Source organism: Protopterus annectens, chromosome 4.part0 (assembly GCF_019279795.1).
Source record: "Protopterus annectens isolate FY-2018-M chromosome 4.part0, PAN1.0, whole genome shotgun sequence".
NCBI lineage: Eukaryota > Metazoa > Chordata > Ceratodontiformes > Protopteridae > Protopterus > Protopterus annectens.
The window spans coordinates 1,403,081,229-1,403,094,656 of NC_056733.1; the positions used below are offsets into that span (position 1 = coordinate 1,403,081,229).

General features: G+C 41.7%; 1 protein-coding gene across 2 annotated transcripts in view; it reads left to right on the plus strand.

Moving 5' to 3' along the window:
• The window catches only part of SAR1B (secretion associated Ras related GTPase 1B), a 654,985-nt gene extending 651,475 nt beyond the window's left edge, over positions 1-3,510 (plus strand). For both annotated transcript variants that reach the window (XM_044069235.1, XM_044069236.1), the window contains exon 7: positions 2,956-3,510. In XM_044069235.1, the coding sequence (XP_043925170.1) occupies positions 2,956-3,072 (117 nt within the window). In that variant the 3' untranslated portion in view covers positions 3,073-3,510. The remainder of the gene's footprint in view (positions 1-2,955) is intronic.
• The last annotated feature ends 9,918 nt before the right edge of the window (positions 3,511-13,428 follow it).

Here is a 13,428-nt window from a genome sequence, read left to right on the forward strand (position 1 = left end):
TTATGCATGTTTTGTAAATAAGTTGTCTGTTTCTTTGAGGATTCTTTGTTTTTCTTTAAAATGGATTTAGAGATGTGATGCAAAAATTGTGTATGTAATTGTAAGCATGTTGTTGGGTTCTTCAAGGGGTGGTATGAAATGTTGGAGATGGGTGGGTTCAAAATAACTGTATGGGGCCAGCCATGGGATTGGGATTGAGGGAGAGAAGCAAAACTGGCAACACTCTTATTAGCAGGAGACCATCACTTCATGCATGCACAGTGCTGAAAAACAAGCATACTGATGCAAGTAAAGAACAGCAGCCAAACTAGTTCCTTCAGCCTGTATTCACCTAAGCTGAGTACTTTGTATATGAGAAATAATTTGTGTTTTTGTAGTTAGGAACAAAAAGAAAAGCTAGTTATAACCGTGTTCACTGTGCCTTATTACAACAACTGTGTAAGGCTAACTGCGCTTACATTAAGCTGTAGGTAGGCAGGTAGACGTGACACTTTTTTATTTTGTAGAAGACATCCTGGGTATTTGCTTTTGGGTATCTAGAATGGTAACAGAAAGAGAGTAGGGCACATTGGTATTAGAAGGTTAAGAAGACTAACATAAAATGTCAGAGAAAATAATCATGTTTTCTACGAGCCACTCAACAGTTTATAAAAATATGTTACATTCAGCACCATTTAAATATACAGCAGAAAATACAGTAATTGCATAGAGCTGGTGCACTGGTTGGAACATACACTGAAAATGTGCAACCGTTAGTACAATACATGTGAGAAGGACAAAAGCATTTTGTATGGATCCAACCACAACTGTTGAAAAGCAAATAATTCTACTGTGATTTAAATATACAACAGTAAGTACCTTACTAGATAAATAATTGTACCCACAAGTCGGTCTCATGTGATACAGCTGCATGAAACAAATGTACTACAGAAAACTGTCACAATTGTAGCTGCAATGAACATATAAAAGGAAAAACGTGGTCTAAGAAGGAAATCTATTTTGCTAAAAGCACGAACAAGATGTTTGGCTGAAGGGATAATTGTGTGGCTACAGTATGTAGGGCTAGACTTTGAAGAAATACAAAGTGGTAAACAGCAGCAAGATGATATTGCAATGCACCCAAACGTACAGGATGGATGAGGCTAATACTTTTGATAGTGGAGTGTTGTCACCAAGTTACAAACAACTCTTCACTCTGGAGACTCTTGTGTATTAGCAGACTATCACTTCACGCATGCACAAAGAGAGACTTCCGGAGTAAAGCAAGTGTTAGGGTCAGAAAATTGAAATTAAAGTCTTATTATTAAGGTATTTTACTAGACTAATAGTTTACCATTTTTCTATTGTGGGAATGGTGTGGACAAGCACACGGTTGTGTGTAAAGAGCAGCAGATGTGCAAGTTCCCTCAGTGTTGTGTATTCACGCAGATGAAGTACTATATGTATAAGAAATACAATGTCTTGCTTTATTACATCTCATTCACTATGTCCTTTATTTCAGTAGTTGTGTAAGGTTAACTGCACTTGCATTAAGCCTTGGGAAGGCAGTGTACTTGTGTTCATCATATTGTAGACAATCTAGCAGCTGTGTAAGGCTAACTGCTTTTGTATTAAGCCTTAGGCAGGCAAGACATGTTTTGTTTTATTAAAACGTATAGAATTAAAAAAACACTATGGATGACAATTAATAAGGGAAAAAACTTGAAAGATATTCTCCTTAACATGGTTCATAGTCAGCTTTACCCCATACTCTCTCAAGTTACTGATGACTGCTTCCCCATCAGTAAGGTCAGTCACACATGTGCAAAATACTTGCTAAAGTGTTTCCAGTCAAGACATGCTACAGTTTAGAACTTCAGGTGTAGTCCACACTTTCACAAGATACTGTGAGCTAGAAGCCCAGTCTAAGGGTAGGGCAAGTTTGGTATGGATGTGCTTTTGGATCCTTTTAACTATCCACAACTTTGGGGCACTTTTTAACTCATCTGATTTTACTGAAGTGTTGTAATTTACTGTCACAGTGATCCTTCTCAGTGAAGATAGTGCAGTTTTGTAGTATGCTTAAGGATTTTCTTTCATGGTTCATCTACGTAAAGCTGAAAGCCAATTTGAATATTCCACTGTGAGACACTCAAGTTCACAAGTTGTTTTTTTAACTATATTTTCTCTGAGTGTGTATGACCTAAGGGGCAGTATGCTGTACAGATCAAGGTTGTAGGGACAGAACCCCCCTGTTGGTAGGTGCTACGGTGACTTGCCCCCCTTACAAAAAACACTTTTTTTCTTCTTTTAAACTTGCTGTTCATGAATGTAGTACGAGTTGAGTGATCAGTGTTGAGTAGTTGAAACTTGAGCAGGTGAGAGTCAAATTAGTAAAACAGACACTAGCTTAAGAGTACATTTTTAATGAGTGGTCCCGTTATCAGTAAGTCTTCCCACCCCAGCCCCCATAATGTTGTTGGAAGTGTTTCTGCTTTCTCTTGCATTAGTTTTGCAGTTTTTTTTTCATAAATTAGCTTTATAATCTTGAGTTTTAAGCTGTAAAAAGCGTCTTTCAGTAGTACACATTTCCAAGTTGAGGTTCATCTCTACCTTGTACAACTAAAGTGTGTACATACACAAGCTACTTTTATTGGAGCCAACTAGGGTACCTTTATTTGTGTACTGTCAATGCTAACTTTTGCAGGGATGATGGCAGCTTTGAAAAAAAATGCATGGGCCAATACCTCAACACGCAAGAAAGCCCAGATGTAGTGATGTACTGTTTTATCAACTAATTTTACACTGCTGTGCTGTCTTCACATTCTCTTTATTGGTATTTGTTGGTATGCTTCAACACAGACAGTAGTATGTAAATTCCATTAAACAATGTATATTTAAGTGCAACTTTGTTGTAGGTACTTGATGGTAATTTGATTTGAAAAATATTGAGGTTGTCCAATTTTGTATTTTTAGGGAAAAATGTCACTGAAGGAGTTGAATGCAAGACCTCTAGAAGTCTTTATGTGCAGTGTCCTTAAGAGACAAGGCTATGGAGAAGGATTCCGATGGCTGGCACAGTATATTGATTAGAGTCTCTTGCTACAAGGAACTTTCATTTATTACCCTTGACTAGATAATCTAGTCTATTCATTTTCTGAACAGTCAGTATGTCCAGCTTGAATTTGGTAAACTTGTTATTCAGTCATATTGTGTCAGTTGTGCTGAATCACCAGGTACAACAAATGAAAAAAATCCATTTGCAAGCTTTTTTTTTTTTTTTTTTTTTGAAGATTAAAGTGGGCTTTTTCCAACACAATTCAGTAATCCCACCCACCCCATGCAGTTTAACTTTTGGCAGGTTGCATCACCCTTTTTGGACTGAATGACTTTGCAGTACACAATATAGGAATGCACTTTTTAATACAAGAGCTACAAATATGAATAGTATTTAATGATCATAATATTAAATTTTTATGTACTATTTTTTTGAAAATGTTTGGTTCAATAAACCTGAAAAATGCAATTGTATATTCTAGTGTTGCTAAGTTTGTTGCAATTTGTGTGCGTCTTTTTAAGGAATTACTAATGCAACAATATTGCTTAAGTTTGCTTCAACAAGTCATTAGAACATGGTGAGTGTGTTAACATCTGATGTGGAACCATGACAAAGACAACACTGAAAAGTTCTGAATAGTACCTTACCAACAGACCGGGACATGCTTAAAATGATATTTCTCAACTTCAGAGTTTAACCGTGTTCTTGAGACTACTTTGAAGATGTTCTTGAGACTACTTTGAAGATGTCCAGTCTTTCTACACATTGCTCATTATATTTTTACATATTCTGGTATTAAATTTTATATATATTCTTTTTAATTATGAATTGTACTTTGACAAGCCTTAATCTTTGCCTTCATTTGCCCACAGTATTTGTGTCTGCATGCCTTGATGGTCCCTGTTTTCATTACCTAAAATGCATTAGCAAATTGTCTTGGTGTCGTGAAGAAAAGTTTGGTTTCAGCAGATCCATATACAGCACTTTAGATTCATATTTTATGAGAAAAATAGACCTAGATTCCTTTATTTGCATTTATTAGGAAAACACATAGAGTACAGAAGGTATAGGTATCGAAGTAATTGATGTGAGATGAGGAGGTCTATCCTTGTCGACCATTGCGAGGCCAGTAATACTTGGGAATCTCAGCATCTTAAACCTTCCCTAGCTGCTGGCCTCTTCTGTTTACCCAAAATGTTATGCAATAAAGTTTATTTTTCAGGTGGTGCCCTGCTAAATGCAAATTAATTCAGAGAAACTGCTCCCAGCTCATTTGTTTTTGATCACCGTGACTAGGAAACTGTTGACTCTTTGCTGTCTTCATACTTTGACTTACTAATTTTCTTTGTGAAGTTTCAAAGGATTGTTGCATTTGTTTCATAGTCAGCATTTTCCCATTTTACCTCTCCCCTTAACACTGTGATACTAATGTGTAAAGTTTTTTTTTCTTCTTTCCATTTTTATTATATATATTTTTCTTTTTCTTTTTTTCCCCTGAAAAACCTGAACAGCTTGTTTTAGAGAGAGCCTAACAAGAAGGAATCATAATGTAGAGAGTTGAAAAGCAAAATGTTGCCCGATAAGGCTTTTGGATTCTGCATCCATCTGTTGTAGTATTTATTGCAAATGATTTTTGCAAACTACAGAACTTGCACTTTTCATCAAAATATAATACAAAAGCAAACATAATGTTGCTTATTACACTCCTTCAACCCCCATTCCCCCACCTGTTCAAAATATAGGAATGAATCATGAAAGAGGCTCAAAGCTGTGTGTTTTCTGGACAAGTCAGTTACTTTTATGAGGTACCTTCTTTGTCTTTTGTAATCTGTTCTAAATGCGAATATCTCCACAAGTGGACAACAGAGCTGCAGCTCCCCTGCAAAAGTGGAATGGATTGGAAGTTAAAAGTCATTGTTACCTATTTATTGTCTTGCACTAGTCTGTCACCTCTTTGGTGAATTCCTTAGTGAAAACAGTAAACCATCAATAGATTTTTTTCTGTAGAAACAGTATTAAATTTTCTTACTGTTATAACAGTGCACTGTGTTCTTATTAGTCATTTTCTTTTTACTTGTTTATCATTTTCCCAGCAGAAACTGAAGCACTACACCAGTGTGCAAATGGAAGCCAACTGCAGACGTGTACATAGAAGAAGGACTTGAGGGACAAGTGCACTGCAACTCACTGACTACAATACTTCTCAAGCTGAAGGAAACAAAAAGCTGCAGAACTATTGCTGCTCATTTAAATCAAAAGTGCTGCAAATTCTGCATGGTCCAATCCTGATAACAGCCATGCATTGCCACAATCTATAGTACAGATTTGAAATATCTGTTGAAAATGGGATATGTAATGCCCTGTTCATGGTTGCAGCAGGACAAAAAAAAAGTGTGTGAAAACTGGGCTGTCCTGCACAGCTTCGGTTGGGAGGCAATATCCCAGCTCTGGATAGGCAACATATGATGTTCATCGTGTTACACTGCTGCAGTCATTACACTTGGGTTATCCTGCCGTCAGGCGGTCCCGCAGTCGGCCAGAGTTCCAAAGTCTTGGTCCAGCGTTGGTTGCTGTCGCTTCTTCCTGACGTCAGTGCACCAGGGGTATATAAGATGCATCCGACGCCATTATCTTCAGTCTATCTTGCTGCGCGGTGCCCAAAGCAAAAGCAGTTCGAAGTGCCAGTCGGCCGACTCCTGTGATTTTCGAAGTCGAATTTCAGATCCGAAGTCTTCAATAAAGCTAAGTACCCCGTTGGGGAAACTTTTTTCTTGCCTCAGACCGATGTCAGAAAAAGTTAATAATTGTATTTATTGTGGGAAGCAAATACCTCATAAGGACTTCCACTCTTACTGTATTTCATGCCTAGGCCCTGATCATGATGTCACTAGTTATCGGTTCTGTGCTAGATTTAACAAACGCACTATAAAAACGACGTTTTGATTTTGCTTTGCACTACTTTGGCCGAAGGTTCAATTATACAATGCCGTCGGAACAACTGACGACCGCAATTCATAAAAAACGCAAAGACAAGGATAAAGACAGGCATCTGAGGTCCAAAACCGACGCCGAAGCCTCTTCTAGGCCAGTCGCCAGTTCGCCAGTTCTCAGTGAGGCGCTTTTGCAGCCCCTGACACCCGCTACCTCAGAACCACAGGCCACCTCAGACTCCCACATGGAGACAACTAGGCCTCTGGAAACTCAAGGTATTGGGCCTACGGAAACTAATCCCTCAGATGGGTCCGGAGCCGCTGAGCAGGCATCGGCTTCTGAGGGTGTTTTCAGACCTTCACAACTTACCATTAAAGCAACAGCCAAGACAAAAACACCATTATAGGTTCATAGGTTCATACTAGGCTATCTGCCCTGGGGCAATTATAAGCCTAGCCCGATTCTGTATGGCCTACGCCACCCCTTGATTTGAGTATACTGTGCCCTTTTTAAGGTTTAGTTTACTGTGCCTCTGTCTAATAGTGACACGGGAGTAATCCCTGGGACAAACCTACGATCCCCCATCCACCTATCGAGATTCTTCTTGAAGAGATTCAGTGAGGTGCTCTGCCTCACATGAACTGGAATTCTATTCCAGAGCGAAGGGAGCCTCTGGGTTATGAACCTGTCCCTCCAGCAAGTTCTATTTATTTCTGTGCTGAGGTTCAAGTCCCTCGAGCGTGTGGCTCTAAGGGATTTAGATTTACTGAGGTGGAGCATGTCCATTAATTCTGGATTTGACATAGCTTTGTATGTCAGGCATAGATCGCCTCGAAGTAGGCGGTATGCAACTGAGTAGAGCTGGAGTTTTTTTAACCGAGCAACATATGGCATCTGTTTGACACCCTTGATCCTCTTGGTGAGATACTTTTGGGGTCTTTCTAATTGCTGCAGGTGTCGGGTAAGGTACATCCCAAAAGGGGCATTGTATTCTATGATGGGCCTGATGAGGGATGAATAAAGGGGCACAATTACCTCTCTTGATCTAGATGTGAAACCCTTCGTGATGAGGTGGCCTATGTAGAAGGTCTTTCTAACCACTTTGGCAATGTGGTTTTCAAAGGAGAGATTGCTATCAACTTGGGACCCCAGGTCCCTAATAACTTTCTCTGTACTTAATGGGTTTCCGCCTATGTGGTAATTTGTGGGCACATTGTTTTGCCAAAGGGTATGACTATACATTTTTTGGCATTTAGCTTTAAACCATGGCACTGGCACCAGTTATCTGTCTCTGTGAGACCTTTTTGAAGGATGTTTGTGTCAGCTGGTGAGTCGATTATGGCGCCCAGTTTGCAGTCGTCTGCGAACTTGGTGAGCCATAGTCCTCCCACGTTTGCCTGTACCTCGGAAAAGTATATACCGAACAAGAGTGGTCCCAGGACAGAACCCTGTGGGACGCCACTTGTGACCGGTTTCGAGTCTGACATGGCTCCAGCAACTCTCACTCTGTGGGTTCTGTCTTTGAGCCAGTTTGCGACCCATCTTGTGACATAGGGGTTTATATTTAAGCTGGATAGCTTATCTATGATGCCCGAGTGGGGTATTGTGTCAAATGCCTTTGCAAGGTCCAGATAGGCTGTGTGGACTACCTTCCCTTCATCTATGGCTTTGGTGACCGTTTTGAAGAAGTCAACCAGGTTCAAAAGGCAGGATCTGCCCTTGACAAAGCCGAACTGGGTAGGATCTAGTGACTGTAGGTCCCCAATGTCTTTGTTTATGAGCTCCATGATGATCCTCTCCATAGCCTTGCAGACTAAGCTAGTCGGGCTTATGGGGCGATAGTTCCCAGGGTCCGTAGAGGCTCCACCTTTGTGGAGACACCTTTTTAAAGACAAAGAAGCAAGTACAGCATTCTCCTGGACAGTCCACCATGCCTAAGAAACAGATCAAAATGGCCGAAGACCTCATTACTCTAATCAGGGGTTCCCATCCCCCTCCTGAGAAAAGGCCTAGGCAGGATACAGACTATGATTCTTCTGATCAGGTTTCCATTTCTTCTGATTCCTCTTCAGACCAGGGATACTCTCTCCCCCCTATGAGGACTCTGATGCTGAATATTCTATCCCTGCAGCCTCCCCTCCTGAGAATTACTCTTTTGGGGAAACTTTACATACCATGAGGGAGCATTTCCATTGGGAAAGTCAGGATTATTCAGAATCCAAGAAAAGGCTCAGGGACTTCCTTTTATTGCCTCAGCACAGGCCCCTTGCTATTCCGCCTGTGTTAGATATTGTGGATGATGTGTTCACTGAATCCAGCTTATCTCCTGATTCTTTTCCCCCTGCACCAGCCAAACCAGATAGGTATTATAGAGTCCCTGACTCTCACAAGTTTCTTTATAAAAACCCTTCTGCTGACCCAGAAACCATTTCCCAGGGTCCCAAAGGGGTTAAAGCTTCCATTGCAAAAAATCCAGTCCCCTCTGACAGAGATTCTAGAGCATTGGATAGATGGGGGAAGAAAGTTTACACTTCTGCAACTTTAACAGTAAGGGCTTTAAATTGCCAGTTTCACATGCTTAAGTACCAACAATATTTAATGGCTCAGTTAAAACAGAAAATGCTTACAAGCTCAGAAGCTCCTGACTATAAAGAAATGCAGGATTTATTGCATGCAGTTGAACAGGTGGGAAAACACACTCTGCAATGTGGTTTTGATTCTTTAGAGGCCTCTTGTAGAGCCGCAGTTACAGGTTCTGTGATTCGAATACATGCTTGGTTAAAAGACCAGAGTTTACCTGATCATGTTAAGGCAAAATTATTGGATGCTCCTGTACAGCATGATGCATTGTTTGGTGTTAAGGCGGAAGAGGTGTTAAAGAAAATGGAGGATAAATCTAAATCTATGCAAACAGTCAAAGATTTCTTACAGGTACAGCCACATCGATTTAGCAGAAATTGGCCTACAAAGAATTGGTCCTTTCCAGTGTCAGACAGGCCACAGAGAGGCAGATACAGATGCCCAAGAGGCAGATCTCAATCCCAAGGCTCTTACAGACAACGACAGTGGGGTACCTCAACCCCAAAAGGAGGTGAGGACAAGTCTCAACCTTACAGGAAACAGTCCCAATGACGTCCCCTTTCGTATGCCAAGCACTTCCCTTTTGGCAGCCCCCTTAGGGGGGAAACTAGCACTTTTTTCTCAAAATTGGCAAACAATCACCCAAGACAAATGGGTTCTGAATATTGTGTCTCAAGGTTACAGGTTCCACTTTCACACTTTACCAAGGCTAAAAGGAATGCCAAACCTGCCACAAAATCAATGGGCAGAGGCTCAAAAACAAATTTCAGCCCTCATGGACATGAGAGCTATTCAAAAAGTACCACAGCAGGAACAAGGACAAGGATTTTACTCAAGACTCTTCCTGGTCCCCAGAAAGGACAAAGCCTGGAGACCCATAGTAGACCTTTTAACTCTAAATACTTACCCAGATGTTCCGAAATTCAAAATGTTGACACTACAGCAGCTTCTTCCCATGCTGGGCAAGAAGGCTTGGCTTGTTACTTTGGACCTCAAAGAGGCATACCTGCATGTCCCTATCAGACAAGATTGCAGAAGATACCTCAGATTCAAAGCTGGTACAATGCACTACCAATTCTCTGCACTGCCCTTTGGCTTATCTACTGCGCCCAGGGTCTTTACAAAGTGCCTGGCACCAGTAGTTGCATTTTGCAGACAAAAAGGAATTCAAATATATCCATACCTGGACGACTGCCTCATTCAAGCAGAGAGAAAGGACATTCTTCTAAAGCATCTGGCGTTTGTAAAAAGGTTGCTAATTTCTCTAGGGTACACAGTAAATGAAAAGAAGTCAAAACTCATGCCCTCACAACAGATAATATTCCTGGGTGCCAGCTTAAATACAATGGCCCAGATGGCTTATCTCACGCCAGACAAACAAGGACAACTGACTCAATATTTTCAATTGCTGGCAAAAAAGTCCCATCTGCCTGCAAGAAAAATTCTTCAGGCCCTGGGATTCATGGCATCCTGCATACTACTAATTCCATATGCCAGACTGCATATGAGGAAATTACAATGGTACCTAAAACGTGTTTGGACTCAGCACTCTCACAGTTTAGAAACAGTAATACCAATAATTCCCTGCCTACAACAGGAGTTTCAGTGGTGGGCACAGGCATGTCACCTCAACAAGGGTCAGCCTTTCACTCTACCCACAGCCAGGCAGACTCTAACAACAGATACTTCGGATTTCGCCTGGGGAGCACACATGGCAGGAAAATGTATTCAGGGCAAGTGGACCACAGACCAAATGCATCTTCACATCAATCACAAAGAGATGATGGCTGTTCAAAATGAATAACCGCTTTCAAGGACCTTCTGCATCCAGGACAATTATTATTAAAGACAGACAACACCACAGTAATGTGGTACATAAACAAGCACTCATTCTTATCCCCTATGCAGGCAAGCCATGACCTTGTGGAACACAACTCTAACTTATCAAGTTCATCTGCAAGCACAATTCCTGCCAGGAAAGAAAAATACTCTGGTAGACTATCTAAGCAGAAATATCTTGGACCCTCAAATGGAAATTGAATCCACAAATCTTCAGCATGGTAACAAAAATGAGGGTGCCCAGACATAGATCTTTTTGCCTCCCCACTGAATTGCCAACTACAAAAATTCTGCACAAGGACTTACCACACACAAGCATGGAAAGTGGATGCTCTTTCGTTCAGCTGGAAAAGCCTAAAAGTTTATGCCTTCCCACCACTGCCTCTCCTTTCAAAGGTACTCCTAAAAGCCAGACAAGAAAAACCACAGATGATCCTGATTGCTCCAGACTGGCCACGCCAGCACTGGTACCCAATCTTAAAGAACTTAGCTCAAGGCCCACCCTGGATTTTGCCTCAAATTTCACACCTTCTGACTCAACAAAACAATCAGATCCTGCACGGTCAGCTCAAAACCCTAAACCTGGCTGCATGGCAGATTCATTAGTCAAACAGGCAACACCTCTCTCTAAAGCTGTTTTGGATGTCATTTTGGAGGCCAGGAGGCCTAGCACCAGGAAATCTTACTCAGAAAAATGGAAGAGATTCTGTGCCTGGAACCAGGCTCAAAGCCTTGACCCTCTTGTCCCAAACATCCCTCAGATTTTACAATACTTAACTGAGATGCTAGACAAAGGCCTATCCTTCTCATCAATTAAGATCCACGCCTCTGCCATTTCAGCTCATTACAACACGGATCCTCCTTTATTCTCTCATCCCTTGCTAAAGCAGTACCTCAGAGGAGCTAAAAACATAAGACCGCCCCGGAGAGCACCAACACCAACTTGGGACCTCAATTTTGTTTTGGAAAAACTGACCTTGCCACCTTTTGAGCCAGCCAATACAGCCGATCTAAAATTTTTATCATGGAAAACAGCTCTGCTCCTGGCAGTAACTTCAGCACGAAGAGTCTCAGAGCTACAGGCATTAATGGCAGTGGAACCTTTTATAATGTTTCATCAGGACAGGGTTTCTTTAAGGACAAACCCTACCTTTATGCCAAAGGTGGTATCTAGTGTGGCTTTTAACCAAACCATCCATTTGCCAACTTTTTATCCAAACCCCCAGAATAAAGGGGATAAACTTCTGCACTCTTTGGACATACACAGGCAGCTATGCTTCTACTTGGGCAAAACAAAAGCTTTCAGGAAAACTGAGCAACTGTTTGTAGCATATGCTGCAGGATCACAGGGCAAGGCTATCTCAAAGCAGACCATTTCCAAATGGATAGGACACTGTATTCATTACTGCAACACACAGCATGGAAAATAAGTCCCTAATAACATTAGGCCACATTCTACCAGAGCAACAGCCACTTCAACAGCCTTTCTCCGAGCAGTACCAACCAAGGAAATTTTGGAGGCTGCAACTTGGAGTTCAGTGCACACCTTTACCAAGCATTACCACTTTCCTCTTTACTCTAAATCCAGAGCAGGATTTGCCACTGCAGTTCTGCAGGGCCTCATAGCCAATCCTAGCTCTTTATAGACCAGCCACCTAACCTTAGCTTTTGGATTCTACCCAAGTGTAATGACTGCAGCAGTGTAACACGATGAACATAGTACAGTTTTGTACCTACCATAAATGTAGATGTTAGAGTGTTCACACTGCTGCAGTCCAGGTTACACTCCCTCCATCCCCTCTGTCCTAGCTGGACTTATCTATACCTTTCTATCCTATACAACCTTTGTGGTGTATTTGCTTGTAACTGAAGGTATTGTTTTTATTTTTTATATATGTTTTATTAGCAATATGTATTGCCTACCTACTTGGGGGCACCTGACATCTGGGGCAAGAAAAACTGAAGAAAATGGCATCGGATGCATCTTTTATACCCCTGGCACACTGACGTCAGGGAAGAAGCGACAGCAACCATTGCCGGACCAAGACTTTGGAACTCTGGTCGACTGCGGGACCACCTGATGGCAGGATAACCCAACTGCGGGACCGCCTGACGGCAGGATAACCCAAGTGTAATGACTGCAGCAGTGTGAACACTCGAACATCTACATTTATGGTAGGTACAAAACTGTACTTTTGGTTGGATAGAGAAGCATTTTGATGACATTTGTGATGCTTACTTCTCTTTTTCTTCACTCCACAAGGGGGGGATCCAGCTTGGATCCCAGGAACTACCATTCCATCAGTCTGATGAGCCTGATCTGCAAGGGCATGGAACACATTATCATGGAACTTATAAACAAAGACATTGGCAACCTTCAAACACTGGACCCCACCCAGTTTGGGTTCGTGAAGGGCCGATCTTGTCTCCTAAACCTGATTGACTTATTCGAGTCAGTCTCCAGAGCTGTGGATGAGGGTAACGCGGTCCGCACAGCCTATCTGGAACTCGCCAAGGCCTTCAACACCATCTCCCACTCTGGAATCATAGATAAACTTACTAAGCTGGGCATAAATCCCTGCATCACTCGATGGGTTGCCAACTGGCTTACTGACAGAACCCAGACTGTAAAAGTAGCCGACTCCAAATCTAGCTCCAGACAAATGACAAGTGGAGTACCTCAGGGTTCAGTCCTGAGACCGCTCTTGTTTGGCATCTACTTCTCTGAAGTACAGGCCAACACTAAGGGACTCTGGCTAACAAAGTTCGCAGATGACTGCAAACTGGGATCCATTATTATTGAATTTCTGCAGTTTGTTTCTAAGTAGTGGGGATATTTGTAGCATTTCCATATTCAGGCTTGTATTTGGGCCTAGTGTTTGTGGAGGCTATGTCTGAGCACATATTCAGGGACATCTTGGTTTAGCCAAAGCCATCAGGCATTTCAGTGAGAGAGAATTGTTTGAGGTCATTGGCTGACTGAGGTCACCTGGACTACAGCTTAGACTAAACACCTCATTGGTTCTTTTGAGATTTCTTTC